The 23,037-nt window shown below is 41.5% G+C and overlaps 1 protein-coding gene across 1 annotated transcript in view; it reads left to right on the top strand.

The window, feature by feature from the left end:
• Positions 1–23,037, top strand: part of SCFD2 (sec1 family domain containing 2) — a 202,119-nt gene that overhangs the window by 171,190 nt on the left and 7,892 nt on the right. The window contains exons 6-7 of the mRNA XM_080386071.1: positions 15,558–15,703; positions 19,287–19,421. Of these exons, the coding sequence (XP_080242197.1) occupies positions 15,558–15,703; positions 19,287–19,421 (281 nt within the window). The remainder of the gene's footprint in view (positions 1–15,557; positions 15,704–19,286; positions 19,422–23,037) is intronic.

Below are 23,037 nucleotides of genomic sequence, written 5' to 3'. Positions count from 1 at the left end.
TGCCCACTAAGTCGGTGACCTTGGTGAGGTTTATCTCATTTTGTATTGCTGTACTGGTCTGCTTTGTCTCATTTCTGGTGCTTCGGAACTTGAATCTTGTATAATATTGCACTCCTTTTACCTTTCACAATACCTCCCACTTTTGTCATTCAAACTCCTACTTTTTGTGCAAAAGGCATCAATAAAAATCGTAAGACCAGTCCTCAAGGAATGTCACCAAGACTCTGTGTAGCGTAGGCCATTGTCGTCTCTCCTTCAGCCTGTTCCTTACAACTCTTTTATTAAGTCCCATCTCTTCACTCCAGACTAATTCTCCAGGTGGTATTATATCAATTGTTTTACTAAAATCTGAATAGTCTTCATCTACGACTCCTGTCAGCTGAACAGTCAGTTATCTCACCCAGAAAGATGTACGCCAAGCCTGGTTATCACCTGCCTTTGTCAGATTTTGTTCACCTTCCTAATTAATTTTTAACATGTGAATTTTCTTTTCAAAATGTACTTGAACTTTATGCCTGTTTGAAAGGCCAGCGGCTAGACTATAGTTGCCTGTGTCATTTTTCTTCTTCTCTTTCATTTATATACTGCATTTGTTATTCTGCAGTTTCTCCGCTATTCAGTCTCAGTTGAACACAAGTGGGTGGGTATATGCAGAAAAACAACTTGCAAACAACTCTGTGGGGGGTGCATGTTTACAGCCACTGTGACTGATATCAAATTTGCTCAATTTACAATTGCAAATATGTTTTTATAGCTGCTGGCTCTGCGTAAAACACTCTCAGATTTGAAAGCCAACCTGTGTCCATTTTGGCTTACGTGTTGGAGCTTTGAATTCTGCTGCTTTTCTGCTCAGTCAGGATTTTGGTTAGAGAGACTTCATTCTGCCTTTGTTTGGCTCCCATTTTCTACAAGACTTGGTCGAGGCAATCTTTGCAAAGGTGAGACCATGAATTTTTACTTTGGTACAGCATTTTAGAGAAGCTATGGAAAAGACTATATAAAGAAACTCAAATATATAAAGGAAGTATTACGCGTATTAAAGAATCCTCACAAATGGATCACATTCCATTTATCATTCCCAGGATAAAGTATAAGCTGGCTGATATCTCTGTACTTTCTCCCTTCTGATTACTTTATCTCTGCAGAGTAAGCATTTCTGACTGAATGTGCTGTGGGCTGACGGTAGCATCCATTCATAGTTGGTTTTCAGAAGAACAACACATACCTTAGGTTCTAGGTAACACTATTAGAGTGAATCCCACTTCAGAATATTTCTAAATGGCCAGTAATCAACATAAACCGAGTGCGGTTCTGCAAGAGCAACAAAAGACCTGATTAAACTTCTGGGAGTGCAGAGGGTAATAATAAGCTGTGACAAGATAATTCAAGACCAGGGGATCATGATAGAAGCTTAAACATGATATTCCACCTGGCGCAGGGGGTTCGTTGCTTGCTGTGTGCTCTGCTCAGGGACAGCTGGTTGTATCCCATCCCTTCTGGATGTTCTGGAAGCAGAACAGCTGTGCCCAGAAAACGTAGCACTCCAGCCTTGCTGTGGGCAGACCTGGTCAGTCTGGGTGAAGCATCATCCTTGTGAGATGATGCTTTTCCTGGGAGCTGAATGGCATGGCGCTGCACTGCAGCACAGTCAGAGCTCATTCTGGGAGCTTGAGCATGGTGCTGCCTTAAGCTGCCATCTTCCTATAGCATAAAGATTGCTCTTAGATAATTTTCAGGCTCTACCCTCAGGTTTTATTCAGTTTTTGGGGCTGTTCTGCCCCAGTGAAGAGAGGAAATACCTGTGCAAGAACAGAGTGTATTTTCCAGATGCCATATAGAATAACTTAAGAGAATATTTCTAGTTCTTCTCTGAGTGGTTTTGTACAAGAAAGAGCCATGGAGTATAAATTAGTGAAGCAATATGAATGCAGTCCCAATTAATTGTAATTAGTAGCGAATGAGGGAATGTAACACTGTGAAAAGTTCAGTCAGTTTCGATGTTGAATTTGAACATGGGAGAAAAAGCTGTAGATGTGATTTTCAACAGTGTTTACATGCACAACTACATCCTCATGTAATTCTTCCCTGTGCAGGAATTATTCATTGAGATCAACAATCACAAGCTGGTATAAGGACTTCAGGACCAAAATTAGTCAGTATTTTCCCCTTCTGAAATGAAATGTGGTTATAGTAGGCATCTCAGGAGTCTCCTGCTCTCCTCCACAGGCTTTATTACGTGTGGTACATATCCATGTAAGTGCATCTTTGTCTACTGATCATCTGAGAACCTATTAACTTAGATACATTACAATAATATGATTGCCGTTGTACAAGCACCCTGCAGTGGTCTCGAGCCGCAGCACCTCTGAGCTGCACTTGCCCAGTCCCCCAGTGGTGAACAGCATTGGGCTGCCACAGATCAGCCTTATGGCAAATTTGCTGCTGTCAGTCCTTCAGACTTGACTGGTCACTTTGCTAATGTCTCTGTTTCCTAAACAAAACAAAACAGAAAATCCAGTTAATTTTGAAATTACATGTCCTCTTTCATTTTTGGGCAGGCACAATTTAATGAAAAGATCCCTATGCTTCTGCCATATGCTTGAAGCGTAAATCACGTTATCCTTATTCTTTTGGCCAGAATAAATAAACAGGTGTTGACACTTGACTACAAGATTATGAGTGTTTTTCATTATTTCTTTTTCCTGGAAACATTAACATTTTATATGAAATGGAAATGACTACAGATCCCAAGCATTTTATATCAGTTGTTTTTTCTTCACCAGTGCATATAACATTTTTGATTTGTTTTAAAGACAAAAAATGTTAATTCCTAAGTGCTTAAAAAACATTCTAGACAAACTCTGCAAGCCATTGAATTGTTTGTTAGTTAAAATACCATGAGTATTTCTGAATTTAAACCAGAGTTTAACGCTAATTCAACAAGGCACTTAAGCACTGGCCTAAGTTCATCCCATCACACCTTTTAAGTTGAACGTGTGTTTATGTTTTCTGCTGAACTGAGGCCTCTGCCAGCATCTTTTTTTATCTATTGTACATATTATGAATTATTATCTGTTTTATGAATAAGAGTTTATTCCACTTAATAGTCTAGGATATTTCCTCCCTCTGTACGCTTGTAGTGCTGATGATTTTCTTCACTGACTGATACTTGCCATCTGCACTGCAGCATGCTTTCTAGTTAATAGACAATAAAAAGAATAAAAATTAGCATTAATTGTATAATTTTGTATTATTCGTAGTCTGGGATCTGCTGGTCTTGGTAGTGGCCAGCTGCAACATCCATATACTGAGAGGAAGGGGCAGATTGGCACACGGTGTCATTGTTCATCCTTTGGAAACAAATAGTTGTTTTATATGGATGTTGGTCCATCTTCCCACGGTAGGGTTCCCTTCTCTCCTCTTTCAGATCCTTTCTGCAGCCTCACTTCTTTTATTTTGCTTTTCACCCAAAGTATGTGTTAGGCACTCTGTATCTTGTCTTTTCTATAGTATTAACTTCAATTTTAAAATTAACTTAAAGTGGGATAATTCATGCAGTGCTTTCTTTTTCACTTGCATTTTTTAATTGCTTTTTTATTGGTCTTTCTTCCCATGCATTTTGCTTGGTCATCTTTCTTTGTTTATCTGCAGGTTGTTAGGTGTTTGGACTGGGCTGTATTCTGATGATCTCTGCAAAGTGCAGTGGACAGTTTCAATGGATGTTGAGTTCATATACAGTCTTATAAGGGTAGATGAACATAAGAAAACTTCTAAGTCACTGTTAGCTGTGTCCATAAAGAAAGAATTCTGTGGAGGTAATTTTTATGGGATGTTATTCACACTGAGATGTGAAATATTCCCGAAACAAGAAGAGTTACCTTTTGAGAGAGTACTCCAGCCCCAATTTCAAATTAAATAGTTTTACAGCAGGTGATGAAAAATATAAATGGCCACTTAAAACCAAAGCTGAAGAGAGACATTTTCCAAGACCTCTCCTGTTTTATTTCTGACTCCAAATGTAATACTGGGTTTTCATAGATATTTCCATTAGATTCATGAAAAGCAAATGCCTCTGCAAAATACGGTTTTCCTAGTCTTATCAGAGACATGATGCTTATTCCAAACAACATAATCACCCATGCTGTAGGCTAAACCATCATCTACCTTTTTATCTAGACACAAAGCATTCTAATCAAACGCTGGTACGGTAGCAGACAGTACAGCTTGCTTTTGTACTAGAACTCAGTTGTTCATGATTCATAGCTTCAAAAACTGACTCAGGCAGCCCAAGCCCACGTGTACAACAAAGTGCTTTATAGATAGAAGGTTAGCTGTACAAATGGTGGAAGTTTTTCTCTGTGTATTCTGCAGAGAAAGATCTGAAACACGTTAACGTCACATCAGGTCATTTGTTCAGCAGATCAACACTGTGACTCACCAGAGACAGGGGTTTGTCTTCAGAGGGTCTGCTGAGTACACAGCATGCAATACAATTGAGTTGGTAACACAAAATGGATGCTCTGCATGGATTGAATCACACATGCTCCTTGCCATGGTCACCACTGGTTGTGGTGGAAAGGCTTGAGAGGGCTGTTTTCAGGAGAAGCAGCATCACAAACAGAAAAATGTATAATATGGTCCTTGCCCAGTACAACTCCTGATCTCCAGCAGAGCATCACAAGCCACATTTCTTTGGTTTTCAGCATCATTAACATTTTCACACCCTGCAGGCAGCTTTGTGCTACATTTGGGGAGGCAGAGCATGTCACAATTATTGCAGTACTGGTGGAAGGAAGGGAGAAAGTCTTGTGTGATCTGCCAGGTAGGAAACCGTTCTCTCTAATGCACTGGCAGGCGCTTGATAGTATAGAAAAAGGGGAACCCTTCCTTCCCCCTCCTGACACATATAGTCCCTGGGAGATGTGCTGCTTAACTGTCTTTTCTGATCAGCTTGTGCCCAGCTTGCCACAGTAAGTCATCCTTGTCGATCCTTCAGCAAACCTGCTCCGAACCGAGGCTGGAGTTTTTAGGCAGTAGCAGCATCTGATGTAGCTAAGTCAGAGGTCCTGTGGGCACGTGGTACCAGCAGCTCCTGCCCAAAGGGACTGACACCTGGAAGAGATTATCAAGTATGTGAAAGCAAGTATTACAATTTCCCATGCAATTTCCAGACGTAGGTGTTGCAGCCAGCTGGCAATTAGATGTGTGCAGGTGAGTGCCGTCGCTCAGAGGCTGTGTTGAGCTGAGTAGGATCTCGTGCAAGGGCGGTGGTGTCCCCCTAAATGCTTGGTGCCAGTGTGAAGGACCCAGCTTCCTAAATTCAGGACTCAGCTTGTGCCTGAGTTGCAGGGTGGTGATTTACAAGATGATCCATCTACCATTTTGTGGCCACAAACTTGCTAAGTCTTGTTTAAAATTTAGCCACAAAATGGGAATATTCACCCGTGGTGTCATTGACATGTACTGTGAATATACGTGTCACTGACAGTGCCAGCAAAATGCGTTTTGAAAAACGCATCCCTGTAAGATACTAAATTGAAATTTGAATTAAAAATCACCAGAGGAATTACCATGAACTGTCCACTTAAGCTGGATGTTACTTTTGCTTACAATCACTTTGCATATTTTATTTAAAAACGAATGACTTGCCTGTAGTAACAGTAGAGTAGTAGAACTTCTCTTTCTTGGGAAGTTGAGATGCTAAAATAAGGTTGAGGGTATTCTGGCTGGATTTCAGTCGGACTTCACACATGAATGCTTTCTGTAATAAGGATTTCAGAAGCATGATGCAGCTTGAACGAGATACTTTTCTTCTAAAGTTGCAGTTAAGCTGTAAACTCTAATATCATAGGTTAACTTCAGAGAGTTTATTGCTGTACATTTTGTGTTAGGTCATAATTACACTGAGCGTGACATTTAGTGTTTCTTTCATTTCTCTTCCAGTTGGGTAGTGTGGCACTAGCCAAATAGTACATAAAGTATGTCAAGATCGGTGTGCCATTTGTCAGATTTTCACACTTGAATTTCAAATATTACAAGAACTGGAAATCTATGATATTTGCATTTATCTGACAGCTCCATTTCTTAACTGCCATGAACTTTGTAAACTTGCTACAGTGTATTTCTCCTTGCTGTTAGCATCAAAACTGTCATAGCCGTGTAGATTAACACAGCATTGGCATTTAGCTTTTTCATCCAGTCTCTCCTGGAAAATAACCTTCTAGCGTTTCGGCTAACACTTAATCCTTTTGTATTTTAATTTTAGAAGGTGAGCTATGTCATTTCTTAAGGGAAACTGTTCTGAGCATAGTTGTGAATTTAAAGCAAAAGGTACTTAAGGGACATACCAAAATTTTGTTAATTTGAGTAAGGAGGAAAAATTAAAGTTGCAATTATTACTGAATCTATCGTTATTATTTTTATCTATCATTAAACAGAGCAGCCTAAATGGCTATTATCTTTGTCAGTTTTCAGATAACTTCTCACCTACTGCATAGCATACTGGGTCAAAAGGCCTTTTTGAACAAATAATTATACATAGCATTAAAATGTCATTATTTTTGTCTTCCTGTTAAAAATATTTTCTTCCTTCAGTAGCTGATAGATTACAACTATTACTTTTAATTGTGATACTATGTTTCTATACATTCACGTTGTTGTATAATAATATGTGTAATATAAACGTGTATAATATAAACTTCCCTAGTTTAAGGATACCATGAGATCTGGTTTGGCTCAGAACTTAAACTGGGAAAGAAAAAAGTCTCTTGGTCATTTCTCCATTACCATCATTCTTAGATCCATGAGTTGAAATAGTTTTATGCATTTTTAAAATTTTGAGGTAGGACTGTTGTTTTCAGAAGGAGGCATTTTCCAGTCATGTCTGCAAGCCTGACTTAGCAGTATGAGAGGCATACAAGCAAATCGAACTGTGAATGCAAAAAAACGTTGATTGCATTCATTTCCATTGGCGTAGCTAAAAAAAAAAAAAAAAAAAGGAAAAATCAAATAAAAATACTGACTTATTTCACTTTGTTGTTGTTTTAAAAGTATGATTCCTTGTGACCAACATAAAGAAGAGAAGTTTTGGAAAAATAAGGACATTTACATTTCTTGCCATGTTTTCCTGAGATTTCCCTCTGAGGCCAAAAGAGGGAAGAACCAAGACACCCATGCACAGAGCATCTTGGCTCCCGTGGACTTCTCTGTGCGCTTCAACCCTGCTCTGCTGCTTCACAGTGCAGAGTCAAGAGGCCTTCAGGGTGTTTCTTTGTGAAGGGTTTTAAACACAGTTGCTTAAGAACACTTTTCTTTGCATGTGTTTTTCCTCAGCCCAGGTGGTGTGCAGTGCCATGTGAGCAGTGCCGTCTGAGCGTAGGCAAGGCTGTAACCCAACAAAGGCTTGTCCGGCTCCAGGTGTCTTTCACACAAGGGCAGCTTGCAGGTTCTTGGAGAAAGGAAGACAGGGCTCTTACGTCCTGAGTTAGAAAAGGCAGTGGCAGGGTCCCATCCATTCTGAAGGCCAACAGCCGTACTATTTCATGTATGCAACGTGTCCTCTGTCCTGGCGCACACTGGCCAAGGAGGCTTTGTTGTACTGGTAGTACTGGCTGCCTGACCTGCTGCTACCTGGACACAAACCATGGCCCTCTTCCCCAGGCACTGGTTGTCCTTCATGTGCAGGATACCCCTTGGAACACCTTGCAGAGTAGGTGAGAGGCAGCAGATCCAAGGGTGAAACTTCACACCGTCACTGAAAGGTGTTGGCTGATGTGTGGATAGCAAGAAAGTCCTTGATGGGAGCAAACATCTGTCCTTGCCAAAGTGCAGCCACCGGTCTGAAGGCAAAAGGAAGGTAGCTGAGAATTACTTGCAAAAGACTGAGGACATTTGATCATATAAGTCCTAGGGTGGTATGTTCATAAAGGTCTATATCATTTAGTAAAACCTGGAGTTTTACTGAGTTCTTGCAAGAACATTATTGGGAGGCCTTATTAAACTTACAGAGCATTTACCATAACTTTATTAACATGTGTGGTTTTTTAATTAAAGTATGGACTACTTGAGGGAGCAACTGAATGGTTCCCTAATGAATTTGTTACATTAATTTCCTTCAGAAAGCATATCTGAACCTAACTTAAATTGCTCCTGCAATTAATTTATGCAATTTATTCTAGTAAGTGCTGTAGTTTTTCCCTGTAATTGTTCACTTAATTGACAGGTTTAATTTCATGTAACATGAGAGCCAGCAGTACTGCGCTTGCAGTGCTTCATAAAAGTTGATATTACATGTTGTGCTGTTGGGTTTTGGCAAGAAGGCGGCAATAAAATATTCCCGTAAAATAGAAATGTCCAAGTAACAGATATTGAGGCCAAAATTTTCTTTTTAAAATTACTCTCCAAAGGTAGGTCTTAAATCCATATTTAATCATGTAGGTAAGTGGCCAGATTTTTTACATGTGCAGCTTTAGATCCAGCAGAGTCCCTTGCACGCCAAAGAGCACTTTCCAGAAGAAGTTCAAAGTCTTGAGGCCAACGTGCTTTCCAAGCACACCGTGGGCTCCTGCTGTCCCTCCCCAGTGAGCTCCAGGTTTGCAGGATGTGTCCCTATATACAGTAGACTTCAGATATGTGTTAAACTGCCCGTGGACATGTACATGTGTGATCTCTGGATGCTCAGCACTGCTGAAGTTTGGATGCTTATTTAAAAGCTGAAGTGGAGAGTTAGGATTCTAAATGTAGTTACTCTTTAAAAAAACATCCTTGGCTTTTCTTTCAAATGGGAGATGTTTGCCGTGATGAAAACAAACTACAACTTGTACCTTTCCTGGTCACAATACTAGCTTCCATGGTTTCCTTTGTGGATCAGGCCCTTCCTCCTCCCATCACAGACACCACTTCTGTACCATCACTGTGTGGTGCTGGTGACTGCCCTGGAGCATCCCTGCACGCTGCTGTGTTTTCATTTTCCATGTGCCAATCAGATAATAAATGACATTTATAGAAACACAGAGCTGACCTTCTCTGTTTTGTGGCTTTTCAGATAATCACTTTGATTTATTCTGAAGTTTCAGACTTCAGCTGGAGCCCTACAGCGACCCTCTGTGTGAACTTCGGTTTTAAATAGGTTCAAATCAGATGTCACTAATAATTGAGGGAGAAAACATTCTGCTTTGATTTTTAACACTGTATACATTTTCTCTCTCTAATGTTTTTTTCCCATATGCTGCTATTCTTTGCTTTCCTCCTCCCCTCAGTTTATCTTTCTGCCTGCTAGCGTTTGCAATCTGTTATTCAGTGCTGTGTGGACTGTCAGAAGGGCTGATCAAGCCCAGGGCTGGGAAACCCCGCGTTCCTGCTCTGGCTGTGATGCTAACCTCTTGGATGCCCTGGAGGAGTTTCAGCCTCTTCGCCTCTGGTACACAAATAACTTGCCTCTCCCCAGGGAGGGCCATGGGGATGGAGTGGTTTCACAGCAGTGTGGTCCAAGCTGAATTCAGCCTCCCAGATGCAGTGAAGGGCTGAGGCATGACTGGGGCAAGGGACCATCGCAGAAAGTGGGGAGGGAAGAGGGAGGGTGAGAAAAGGAGTTGACTCAGGACAACAGCTTAGAAATCTGCTGCGGTGGCTGGCAGGGGATGAGGCAAGAGCGTCCAGAGGCTGTGGGCAGGGCCAGGTTCTCTCTGCACCTCTGCACCTGCCCCTTCCCCAGCTGATGAGCTCCTGCCCCTCCATGCCAGCAGCACCAACGCACTGCTTTGCCAGGGCTTCAGTGAAATGGACATGTTATTTTTTTTATAGCTTTCATATATTTCTTTACTAAGTTTTCTTGGGATTTTAATTTACCTCTGAACACCAAATACCATTTTGAAAAATCTTCCAGCATCTCTCCTGATACCCCTCTTTTCCTCTAATCCAATCCGTGGTACCCAAATCACTTGCTAATGTCAGAAAAGCCAGCCCTGTTTTGAACTCAGCCCACTGTAGTGTTGAGCTGCCCTTCAGCATTCCAGGTTGCCTGGAGGCTTGCTCCTTGCTGGGAGCTGCCAGCAGCACAGACATGGCTGGCTGGGATGTGGAGGGCTGATCAAGCATGGAGCAGGACCCTCTCCATCCCCAGGGGCTGAGACGGGCCATGTGCTGCGGGGAAGCTGTCACAGGCACAGCTGTGTCTGTCCCCTCTAGATGGATGCTCTTTTCTCAAGGGCTGGAGAACACACCTTTCTTCTGTAACCTGCCAAACTGAAATGCAGTCAATTCTGATTTTTCACCTTCTGCTGATGTTGCTATTAGGAATGACAGATGTCTTATATTCTGGCCTGTCCTTCCTTATCCTACAGCATCACACTCACCAGCTTCCCTCTCACATGCAGTGGGAGAGCACGATTTAATATAAATCAGATTTAAGAATAAGATTCAAATGCATGGCAGAATCCATCAGGAAGAAAGGCAAGAGGAGAATCACACAAATTTCATGCTAGTTTTTTACACTTTTTTTTTCCTTTGCAAAAAGCAGCCATGGTCTGTGTAACTATATCCTTTCATACCTACTTTTTCATAGCCATCTTAATGCATAAATACATCAAAACTATTACAAAACATATGGCTCTGAGTATACATACGTATGCTTTTAGGTTTATCTAATAGAAGAAGAAAGGCCCCCATTGCTATGCTATCATCTGAAGTATAAAAATAGAAGATTTTCATTAGTTTAATGTCATAGTGCTGTATTTTGAGTTCTGACCCTCAAGGCACCCTGTATCTCTGTCTTTCACTGACAAGCAAATTAACTCTGCATATCTAGAAAATAGCTTGCATAATGCAATCCTGCTGCTGGATTTTCTCTTCTTTGAAGTACCAGTTGTCTGGTTTAGCCTGTGCTTCAGCGTGTGCATCTAAAACAGCTTGGCTACTCTGCCAGCTCCATTTCAGGGTTTGCAGGGTTTACATTGATTTATTTCTGTAAATGGGCTATCGAGAGAGCCTAAGTTAATACCAATAAAACAGACTAAATGTGAACTTTAAGCTTTCCTAAATTTTTAACTTTGTAAGAATCGTAGCCTGTCAGTGATGTCTCAGAAGTATCAAAGACCTTCACAAGGTGTAATAATTATCTGCTTTAGAGAAAGAACAAGTTTGTTTATAATGCCTGGACCACATACCAAGAGAGACAAAGCACAGTGAAAGGTTTTCTGATACACAGGTCTGAAATTCTCATTTGTTGCATTCAGGGGGGGAATCATCAATCACATAGCACTTTCTAGATCTCATGGATTCACAATGTCTGTGTTCTTTTCTTAAAGTATCTTCCTTCTGGTTTCAGAAGTCAGTAGAAAAACTGGTCCAGTTTGCTTTCTGGGTCACTCCAGACTGTAGAGAAGAGCATCTCCATTCTGCTCTTGTCAAGCTCCTTGTGAAAATGGACTGTTCTGGTATTAATGGTTATGATGTATAGCTTAAGAGGAGATGTGCTTTGTCTGATGAAAAAGTTCAAAAGCAGGTCAAAAATAAGGGCCAGGAGTCTCATCCTGTTAAGTGCTGAATGCAGCTCCTGACAGTCTCACTCTCCTCAAATTCAGCACAAGTGGATAGAAGCAAACCAGAAGCAATAACAGTGAGGTCGGGCACCGCTTACCACAAAACTACATTGTATTCTTCATGGGAGATCATCAAGATCTCAGATAGGTGCTTGAAAATCCATAGTCCCATGCTGGTTAGTGGTGATTTTCTTTTTTCCACAAAGTCTGACAGGAAACCCCAAAATTTCATTTAAATACCTTTTCCCATTTATAAGAGGGCTTGGGTTTCAAAGGAATTCCTTCAGCATGCTCTCTGAATGCCATTTAACTTCCCATGAAAAAACAGTAATGGGAAGAGTTGTTTTAATTAGCACATGAGCTGTGCAAAGGCTAATGTATTCCACCTCTTCATTGTTGTAAAAGGAGCAGATTTCTTGGTAGCATGAAGCGAGCAGAGAAAAGGAATTGTGTTCTGCTCTCTATCCGCACACACAGCCTCATTCAGGGGGAAGGTGAGAATGGGAGGTGATTTGTAGCTGTCTGCCATTTGTACAGCACAAGCTTCTGTTGTTCTCCAGGCTGGAGAGAACACCGGCTCCCCTCTTCAAACCTACTGCAGTGCGACAGGTAGGCAGCAGCCTTCAGAGAACCTCAGATTTTGTTACTTAATTTCAACAATAAAGGATTGCAAAGAAAAGTTAGTTTTTAATTCACGTTTTAAAAAAAGAAGAACTGGATGTCAGGCTGGAAAAAGAGAGCCATGACTTCCCCAGGCATGACACTTCTTGATCAGAAGTCCCAAGGAAGCCACATTTTAGAGATATCTTTGAAAGTATGCCTCTTTTCCCTCCATCTGGTCAGCCTTAAACTGGCACTGGACCAGAGCTTTGACTCCCAGTGCCCCCGTGTCCCAAATTGGGTCCAGCACCATGCGCTGCCATGGAGACTGGACGCACACATGAGCCCCTGCTCCAGTTCTCAACATACGCTCCAGTCTGCCGGGAGGCACAGCTGGGCACAGCCCAGTGCACCAAGCTCCTGGCCTCTCGTTGTGGTTCAGGGGGCGGTGATGAAGCAGCGTGCCTGTTAAGCAGATGGAAAGGGTGAATGATTTCATGGCCTCCTGCAGCCCAGGCGTGTGTCAGCACAAGCTGTAAAGGAAAGCCTGAGCTCCAGACAGCATTTCCCTGGCAGTGAGGCTGGAGCAGTGAATGATGTTACAGAGGCTGCACTTCGCCAAGAAATTGCTCACAAGAAGGTTGATCCAGTAACGAAAAGCAAAGTGAGATGCGCTGGGCCAGACAAGGTGAGGAACATCTCGGGGGGCTTCCAGCCACAAAGCCAGACCGTGTGCACTGCAGACTGTCCTGCGGTTCCAGAAGTGTGAAGTGACAAGCTGGTTTGAAACAACTTGGTGAAAAGGCTCTCGTAAAAATAGAGACAGAAAGAGAAGTAATGCCAACAGGAGAAGGAAACAAGTATATCTTTTCATGAGGAAAATAACTGTAGGGCCAAAACAAAAGGCTTTTAAATGGTCCAAGAAAATAAACAATTAAGAAAAAAAGAAGAGCGTGCAAAGCAAAGCAAACCTGATGTGATTTTTGCCTTGCCTGAACTTGTTCAACGTGGGGGACTTGTTTCGCTAGCGAAAGGGAACACTGCAGAGGTGGCTTGGCCAAAAGCAATGGCTTTTTCTGACAGAGTGTTGAAGAGAGGACAAAGAAAATACCACTACTTATATTAGATGGGAGCTAGTGTGGCTAAAACAGAGAAAGCTTGTTTCTCGGGAAGAAGATCTAGTTAATATGATAATGAGATATGGGTCTTCATTTTAATTTTAATTTGCAAAATGCTTTATAAATGTTAACTTTTGAATATGCACAGCCTCTGGGTTGGAAGCTAACAGGGACTACCCTGTTTGCCATTCCTGTTTTCCAATGGGCAGGGTAAAAGCACACCAACAGTGTAAGATCTCTGAATATTTTACCTGTGCTAGTGCTAGATATAAACCAGGACTTGTTACCTCAGACTTTATTTCTTGACCTCATCTGTCCAGGAGGTGTTCATTTTCACTTTTTTCAGCTGTTGGACACCATGGCCTTGCATATGAGCTGCACAAGATCACTTGCAGGAGCCATCTCTCTGATTTCAGGAACACCAGTGGAGTGGGGTAACGAGCTGCAGAGTGGGGGTTGTGTTCAGGGCTTTCACTGACAACACACAGGCCCCTCAACCAAATTAAAAACTAAGCTTTGGTTAATCAGGGTATCAGAGCATGCAGATCTTGCAATACACACGTAACAACAGAAATACTTCTGTAAGTTATTTCGCACTCATTTAGAAAAAATTAATAGTTTCAAGAAACTGTCCAAAAATGTACGTGTCTGCCTTAGAATTATAACATGGGGGTCACTGAGGCCTAGTTCGTGTTCACTTCGTTGCTTTGTGGGTTATAATGGCATAAATCCTCAGCAGCTTGGTTTGATGTAGTCCTGCAGAAGTACAGTCATTTTATCTGTTCAGCTGCACCAGCTGGGGATGTGACTTGGAGCCTTTCAACAAATAATTTTCAGTCAAATGAAACCTCAGTGTCTGGTAGGAATAGTTTCTAAATTTTACATATATATATATACTACCATCTGGTAGGAATAGTTTCAGACCTCTGTAAGTGTGTGTGTACGTGCAGATACATATATTCTGCTGTACAGAATGCAAAGATGTGAAAGTGATCCAGATTAGCCATTACCCATTCCCTGTAAATTTTAAAAGTGCCGCCTTTTTTGTTGTTTCTTTAGTGCATAAGGATTCTGTCCTCTAGTTGTAGAGGAAAGTTTGTTCAGAGTCCCTTCACCCCAAAATCCAGGTTCCTTCATGACAGTTTGGATGTCTGTTTTCAGTGCCAGGCTCGGCTGGTGCGGCGCGATGCAAGCCAGTGGGTTCTGGGACCCCATCCTCTCAGCAGGATTCTGCACCTGTAGAGAGGTTTGCCAGTGCAGGGCCAATTGTGGAACCATGGGATGGACACACAAACCACTAGAGCACCATCCACCGGGGAGGACCCTGGCAATAAGCAGGAGTGATTGTGTGTTGGTGTGTGCATGTGGCAAGAAGGGTTATTTTGTGATGGATCTTCTGCCACAGGGATGAGGAGTCAAACAAGAAGAGAGGCAGGCAGAGATGTCAAAAGGTACAGAGCTGTGTTGACAGGGCAATACAAATACCAGGTGACCCAGTTATCTCTCACTTGGCTAATTCTCATCCACAGGTCAGCTGAGAAAGCATTTTTTCAATGCTTTGTGCAGTATGGCCCTGTGGTGAGGGGGATGCAGCCAGGGCTTAGAATTTCTCTTTGCCAAGGTGCTGCCTGGCCGCCTGGAGAGACCTTTTACATGGGCCTGTAAATGGCGTTTGGCTTCAGTGGAAGATAAGCAGTGTAGCTTATCAGAAGTGCTTTGGAAAAATTAGTAACTGTGCCACTCTGAGGGTTAAGGACTTTCGTATGGCAATGCAGATCTTTCCAATGTGCAGCTATTACTTCCGCTGTATTTAGCACAGATTCTTCCCATTTTTCTAGTTGCAAAGGTAGAAAATGCATTTGGAGCGCAGCGGGCTGCCATCCGGGGCCTGGGTACAGTGCCTGAGGAGCAATTCCCCTCTTCATGGCTGTTTTGTCCCAAGGAGACCAGCAAACCAGTTGGTTCCTCTCCATTTGGGGCTCTTCTTCGGGGCACGGGATCTTGTGTTTGCTGTGGAAAGCAAAACATACCTTGCACTGATGAAATTGCTGTATGATTTTGGTTACAAATGTGGTTAGAGAGATACCGTTCACTTTCCTTGCTGTCTAGCATTTGTGCCTTCTTGCTTAGCTACAGAGACTCATGCCACACTAAGGACATGCTGTCTGACAAGCCCCTGAGTTTCTAGAATACGTGATGAAACTAATTTAAAATTTCCTCTGTTATCATTTTCCTACTGCTTATTATCAAAACACTTGAAAGTTTTTCACTCACTCAGCTCCGTGTTTCTTGATTTCTTTAGGCTGTGACTCGTCACTGAACCTGACGTCCCAGAAAGCCACAGATGCAGTGGACAATATCTTTCGGTCCCTCAGGGATATTGCCAGAGCTCGAATGCACATGAAGCAGTTTAATTCCATACATAATCCCGGCAGCAACACCCACCAGGCAAGTGTATCTTTCTTTCCTCTGTGTATGTTATTTCTCTAGCATGCTGTCAACATTACAGCACTAATTTTGTTGATGTGCTAAGCCTATATATGTTCTGCCCATGTGGAAGACATTTAAATACAGATTTCATAATTGATCTAATCATCAAGAACTTCCTCAAGTCCTTCATCCAAGCTCAGGCATATCCATGTTAACGTCAACGAAGAACTGTCTGAGGAATAAATGTGGGATTTGCTCTGCAGCACTGATACAACATAAATGCCTGTGAAAGGCAGGGCTAGGTGGAGACGGTTCTGAACTAAGTCTTGTCATGGCTTAGCAAAGCAGGACACCCACATCCATACAGCAGCTATATTCCTGCGTATTTTCTCTCCCATCCCTGTAAGTGTGAGAAGCAGTCTGGTTTGTAAATAGGTGAAAAATCTAGTTTTTGTTTCTAAAATATGATCTGTGATATTACTATAGATCGTCAGGACTAATATACAGGCTTCTTTTCTCTCTCTCCATCTCCACCAAAGTGTTTTAACTTTTTCAGTTAAAAATGGAGTTTTACAATGGAAAGCACATACAGTGATTTAGAGAGAGACCGTAAAACTTGATTCTAGCCTTGAGCCAGAAAAAAATCCTTCCAAACTCATAAGAATGCTGTAGACCAGCAGAGGGATGTAGTTCAAATTAAGCATTGCTTTGTAAGAGCAGAAATAGGGAATGTTGCAAAATGGCACTGGAAAACTGAGGTGGAGAAAACCTGTTACTGAAGTCTCCTAGCAGTTAGGACCCGTCTGGTGTCTGAAATGGGAAAAATTGTTAAACATTTAGTACAGTTCAGTGAGGGGGCAGCCAGATGATAAGAAAATACCTTCTAAAAATTTCCTGGAAGTGTAATTAGCATCGATATGTTATTTGGATGTAACCCAGGTTGTTTGCTTAGGGCTAAGTGCTAGAACACAGCAAGGGCTGTATTAACCCCTTGCAGCCCCCTAATCTAGCTATGCGACGGATTTAATTGCTTGAAGAGGACTGATCTTATGCTGAGGACGGTTGAGGAGGTTCAGAGTAGGAGAAGTAAGCAGGCAGCACAGTTTTTTCATTATACACAGAGCTCTCCACAAGCAGACCACTGTTTTGATGGCAGGTGTTAATGCAAGGGTTGTGTGCGATCAGTTTAGCTCCTCTGAAGAAGTCGTGCCCTTCCTGTGGCCATACACGTTCCCAGCCCGATTTAGTGCTTTGGGAATGGGTTTAGCCTATAGGTGCTTTTCCGCTTCATCTGTTAGGAGTTGGGAAGCATCCGTTTCCTGTTAATACTCAAAAAAGTTTTCTATAGATCTATAAGTGGAAATTTGATAGCCTTTTAGAAGGACTTTTTGTAGCATTGAGGCTTATATGTCTTACAGAAAATGATAAATGCTTTCATCAGATTATCAAACCAGTTTGTGTAGTGACCGTGCAAGAGGAGAGTATTTATTTTGCCTGATATTGTAACCCGTTCTTTTCCTTTCACCTTGATCTGAAGTATATTTCTCTCTCCCTCCTCCCCTCCCTCCCTCCTTCCATCCTTCCCTCTCCTTTTCTTATTCTTTCTTTCTCTCTCTTTCTCTTCTCTCCGTTTTCTGCTAATCTTGCCTGAGGTTTGTCCTATAGCTGTTGAGGTTTTCAACAACTGTTTTAAACACAATTTGTGCCCCAACGAAATTTGAAGTTGATAAAAGTTTCATTATATGAGTTAGAAATCACTGCATCTATTGGCAGTTACATGAAAAAATAAAGTAAAAACTCCCTACAAATGTAATAGATTAATTTCAAGTCATAAGAGGTTTTTAAAAATATTTGAAACTATTATAGGTAAAAAAAGTGATCGTAGTATCTGCCTTCTAGTATCTGTGTAGTTGAACTGGATCATTTTGAAGGGCACTGAGTTTTGGTGCTGAAAATTCAGACATGCAGAATCATAGCACATTTTCACTGTCTTTTGAGTCCATAGTTTTCTCTGAAGTCAGATGATATTTTTCCTTTAATCTCATGCAGTAAGCCTCTCTGTTTAACTGTGATTTGTGATCTCTACTCCAAAAATATTTCATTCCTAATGTCTTTCTGTTCTTCATCTATGAAGATATTAAACAGATTTTTATACATAGGCTTTCATGCCTGCATGTGTATTTTAAACAGTTGTTTATTGCGTGACTAGATTTGACACAAATCTTGGCATGTTCTCCTAAAAGATCCTGCAGCTCGTGTCTGCTGTAATTTGCTTTGTTGGCGCAATTAAAAATTACGCATACGTTGTGAGAAGAACTAGATGAATTGTATAAATCTTTGTTGACAGGATTCTATTCAAAAACTGTAAGTTTTGTTTCTCACTGTAAAATGTTGGATGAAATACATTTCTTTAATTGCTCCAGAAAATTTTTGTTTCAAGCCAAGTGACTTGCTTTTTATTTTCCATCTATTCTTGCACTTAGCTTTCATGATGTCTCTTGTAGATACCATCTTTACAAAATTAACGATGTTACGCTCAATACCCTTAAGAAATCTAGGGGATGACGTATACGTGGGCTAGTCTGAAAGGAAAACAAATGTGCTAGTTTGAAAGCTGCAAATTTTCTAAGACTGTTGCACTTCCTGAAATGATTGTGGGTCCGTTGCAGTTTGGGCAAAGTCAAAAGCAGCAAAACAAAACCCCATCTGTAAACCAAGTAAGGTCAAATTTTCATTAAAGAGCATCTTTCCACAAATCCCTAACATTTTTATCTTAGAAGCTTTTTCAGGATGGCAGAGTGGTTTAAACCTCGGTAAGGGAATGTGAAAATTTCTAGGCTACTAATTCATATTCAGCTCAGGTTTCTGGACCCTAAAGAGGGTGCAGGGTGAATGCTTTGGAAGTGAATCTTTCAGGATGCTGACCATTTGTACCTTTACATGTTCCACTTTTCCTGGTCCTTAACTTCTCTGAAGCTTTGACATGCATGATATTGTTTGGCCTGTTTTTCTCCAGGCTTTCCACAGGTTGAAATGATTATGTAGTGTCCTGGCTGTGGAAGCTGAAGGATTAACAGGGACCCCTTAGCTCTGCTTTCCCATGAGGGACAAAGAGACCTCTTCCCAGCCCTGCTGATACCCAGGCTTCAGTGCTAACGCGGTGCCTGTGGCAAGGCAGGAGTGGTCAGTAAGCAATCCCTCCCAGGTTTGTAAAATCATTAAAAAGGGATTGAGATCTGGGTGCACAATGAACAACAGGATGTCATCCCTATTGCTACCCTTTTCTGTACCACCTCCAAAAAGCTTCCAGAGAAACTAGGAACCCCCTATTTCCTTGCCTTCCTTTAGTGATGTAATACACGGGGGGCAGAGTAAATGCGTGGCCGCCTTCCAGTCTTTTCAGTTCAATGCTAGGGTGGCGCACACCATTCGCAGTCAAGGTCCCAAAGACCGCTGCTGCTTTAATGATTTTTAACTCTCTGAATGGTTTCCTTTCTGGGTTAATTATTTTTGTTCCCTTTAATGGAAAGAAAATGTTTAGAAGAGCAGCTGCACCAAGTCTAAACAGCTTTACTCACAGTGCATTGTTCTTTTTGTGCAGGCTTCTTACAAACCACTGCTGAAACAGGTAGTGGAAGAGATCTGTAATCCTGATCGACCTGATCCTGTTGATATTGAGCATATGTCATCAGGCCTCACCGATCTCCTTAAAACTGGATTCAGCATGTTCATGAAGGTAAACCAGGCTTCCGAGGCTCATCTGTAAGATTTTCCTGAGGTCAGAGCATCATGTGGCAGTAGCTTATTTTGTGTGTTTATGTTGATACTCTTCAGCAGAGCTTAAGGCACAGTTAGGAGAGTTAAATCCTTGCAGGGGCACTGGGAATAGCTTGAGGCACCACACTGCAGGTACAGCACAGATGGACAGCACCTGCTGAACCAAACAAGAGGAATGCAGCAAACCGGCCACCTAAATAAGGGTGATGCTGGACACATAAATAAGGATGGTATGTCTGGGAGGAGGCGATGTGGCTTTGCTAAAGGGAAGTCCTACCTCACATAGCTTTTGGAGCTCTTCAGAGACCTAAGAAGCAAATTGTTAAGCAAGCGCCAGTTCACATAACCTACCTGGATTTCCAGAAGGTATTCCACAAGGCACCTCATCAAAGGATTTTAAGAACACCAAGCAGCCTTGAGATAGGAGAGAACTAAGTATGAACAGTGAGGTCTCACAGAGGAGGAAGGCTGTCAGAGGAGCTCCATATTCAGTGCCTTTTCTATAACTTGCAGGGGGCGGGAAGGAAGCCTATGAGTCAGAAATAACCTTGCGGATACTCTTAGCATGTTTTAAGACAGTCTTTCTGCAAGAGCTTACTCTGCTTTACAAATTAGTCTGTGCTAAGTGTTTTCTAAAAAGTGTGGAGTAGCTAGCATGTTGTACATTCCGCTCTGTCTCACTGAATGTCCTGAGTGCTCCCTTGAAAGCAACCGCAAATTTACATCAAACCACATCAATACTATGGTTATGAGTACAGTACATTTCTGTACTGTGCCTGGTGTTCTTCCAGTTTTATTACCACCCCCTCTCAGCACAGAAAAGGCATCAGCGAACTGTATGAGAAGCAGTAGACAGAAGTTGCGGCAAGGGAAAATCCAGTTGGCTATAAGGAAAAAATGTTCACTGTAAGAGTGGTCAAATCCAGAGAGGCTGTGGATTCTCCATCTCTGAGATATTCAAAAGTTGGCCAAACAAAGGCCTGAGCAACCTGATATAATTTTGAAGCTGGCCCTGCTTTGGACAGGGAGATGGACTACATGAGCTACAAAGATTCCTTCCAACATGAATTGTTCTGTGATTCTATGGTAATAGAAAATAAATTTGGTTTTTTGTATTTTGTGTGAATGCCTGCTAGTCCTGCCATGCATTTAAAGACAGGTGACAAAAATAGTTTTGACCATTGTGTTGGTACTATTCTAGAACCTGCTATCAGAATAACAAAGTTTTTTTCCCTGTTATTTCAGGGCAATTTAGTCTTGAGCATAAAATCAGATATGCCTAAAACCCAGTGCTTGTTTTCAGGAATCTCTGTCCACAATTGAAATGGATTTCCAAAATTTATTCAGTTAGGTTCTTAAATGAAGATTCGCAGCTCTTCACTGCTTATGATAAAGCCCCAAGACAAAAGAGGATAGCTATAGAAATAGTGACCCAATGTTCTTTTCATTCATCTATCAGTACTGAAAAAAATCATGCCAACACTCCAAAAATAGTAGAAGAAAAAACAGATGTTCCACCATCAAACAAAGTAAACAAGCTGGTGCACACAAGTGATTTTTTTAAATGACTGGGTTTATTTACCAGTAACTCACAATTGTATTTATTTCATTGTGTTTGGTTATTGCTATATTTTAAGTAGGAACATAGCTTGTCCTTTTTTTACCAAAAAAAAAAAAAAGCAAGAAACATAAGGGCTCCAGAAAGTCTAAATAGTTAGATGGACACATTGACAACTTCGGCTACTTTGAGGTCTATTCTAGCCTTACTAAGAGAGAGAGTGAGTGTGTCTGTGTCTGTGTGTCTGTGTGTCTGTGTTTGTGTGTGTGTGTGGCATAAGTCTATTATTGCAATATGTACCTGTAAGTACCTGTATCTGTACTAGTAAGAAAAATATCCTAATGTAAGGAATATGTAACAGATGAGCAAGTGAACCTTGTGTAGGATGAATATTTCATAGGCATCATCACATGCCTCACAAATATGTATCCGTGCTTGCTCATTTAGTTTGTAGCCTGGCTTGTTGGCAAGTGCTCAATAATTACATGAATGAGTTTCTGACCAGCCTGTATTTCTCGCACAAGAGGATCTTCTCCACTTACCACACCATCAGCACAGTAATTATTTCACGAGCTTCCTTATGGTTTTATTTCTTCCTCAATGCCTGAATATAAATGCCACCTCGCATAAACATGCTTTGGTAAGTGATGGACTCAGACATGCTCGTCCAGGACAGACTTGTAAAGTTATCTCTCATCTAGGAGCTGTTTCTCTGGCAGATGTTTGTTTTGACGCTAAGGGAAGGTGGAAGGAAAAGACCTTGCTGCCACAAGGGTTCCTCTTTTGACTGCTGCTCTGGACCACACATGGTTTATCATGATCTGAGCTTGGTATCATTGATACTAAGTGCCCTGTATGGCAGTCTCGTTTCTGGTGATGGATGTGTTTTCCTATTTCCAGTTATTCGGGTAAATTAATTGGTTTCTGGTTGGTCACAAATACTAGATGCGTTGCTGCTGGTGTCCTGGTTGGCAGAGTTAGCCTTCACGGGACAGGAAAGTTTTTTCTGCTGACTTTCCTCAAAGGAAGAGGCTGTGTTTTGTGAGCTGCCATGAGAACAAACCTGTCCTCCAACCCTTTCCTGCTTTCGTTTTTTATTGACCTCTGTTGCCCCACTTTCCCATCTGCTCCTCTCCATCTCCTCCACACAGACAAGTGTGCCAGCAAAGAGCCCTCTGACCACCAGTGTCAGTATGGTGGGCTCAGAGCTGGAGAGAAGCCCCTGATGTCTGGCTGGGACATTCTGCTGACTCAGGGAACCATCCCTCCTCCATCCTTCAGGCTCCTTCACATCAATGCAATGGTTTTGCTTTTTTCTTGGTTAATTTTTCGAAGTGCCTGAGATAATTGTCCCAATTATTTTTAAAGCATGGCATTTTCAACTTAAAGTGAACTTCACTTGGGATTTTTTGCAAAATTCAGATATCACTGTAAATGAGATTCAGAGGCCTTGGAAATGTCCCAAAACAACCGAACTTTAGAAGGATCCCAGAAGATACACATTGCTTTTGTTGCAGTCCCTTTCAGTTCTTCTTCTATATCACAGAAGTGAGTTGTGTTTAACTACATGCAGCCAGTTCCTTCAAAAGAGAGAGCCTTGGGTGGCTGCATTATCAAACAAAAAAATCTTGGCATAAACTGACATTCTTAACACAGCCAAATATTTTGTACCCAAAGTATTGTCCTCCTTCAAAACACTTGTGCATAGCATAACAAAAGTACAGATTCCAAGACCCTTTTCATTGCAATTTTAATTTAATTTAGAGTTCATATGCCTAATAGTATTTTTAATATGCATTTCTGGAATTTGTGGTTTGAACTTTAGTCTTCTGAAAAATGATGTTTTATATAGGCACCATGTGTTTGGATCTAGGTTTATTTTGACTGAAGGAAGTGATTTTTCAATACATTTTTTCTTTCGTGTTGCCATGAAAACTTGTGTTTTCCAATTAATGTTCTTATACAGGGTGTCCTTTCAGTGTGTCCAATGTTATGCATGCGTGGTTATGATGAGGTT

Source organism: Falco punctatus (assembly GCF_963210335.1).
Source record: "Falco punctatus genome assembly, chromosome: 1".
Taxonomy (NCBI): domain Eukaryota; kingdom Metazoa; phylum Chordata; class Aves; order Falconiformes; family Falconidae; genus Falco; species Falco punctatus.
The sequence above is the reverse complement of the archived record's forward strand: the minus strand, read 5'-3'. Positions and strand labels throughout refer to the sequence as shown.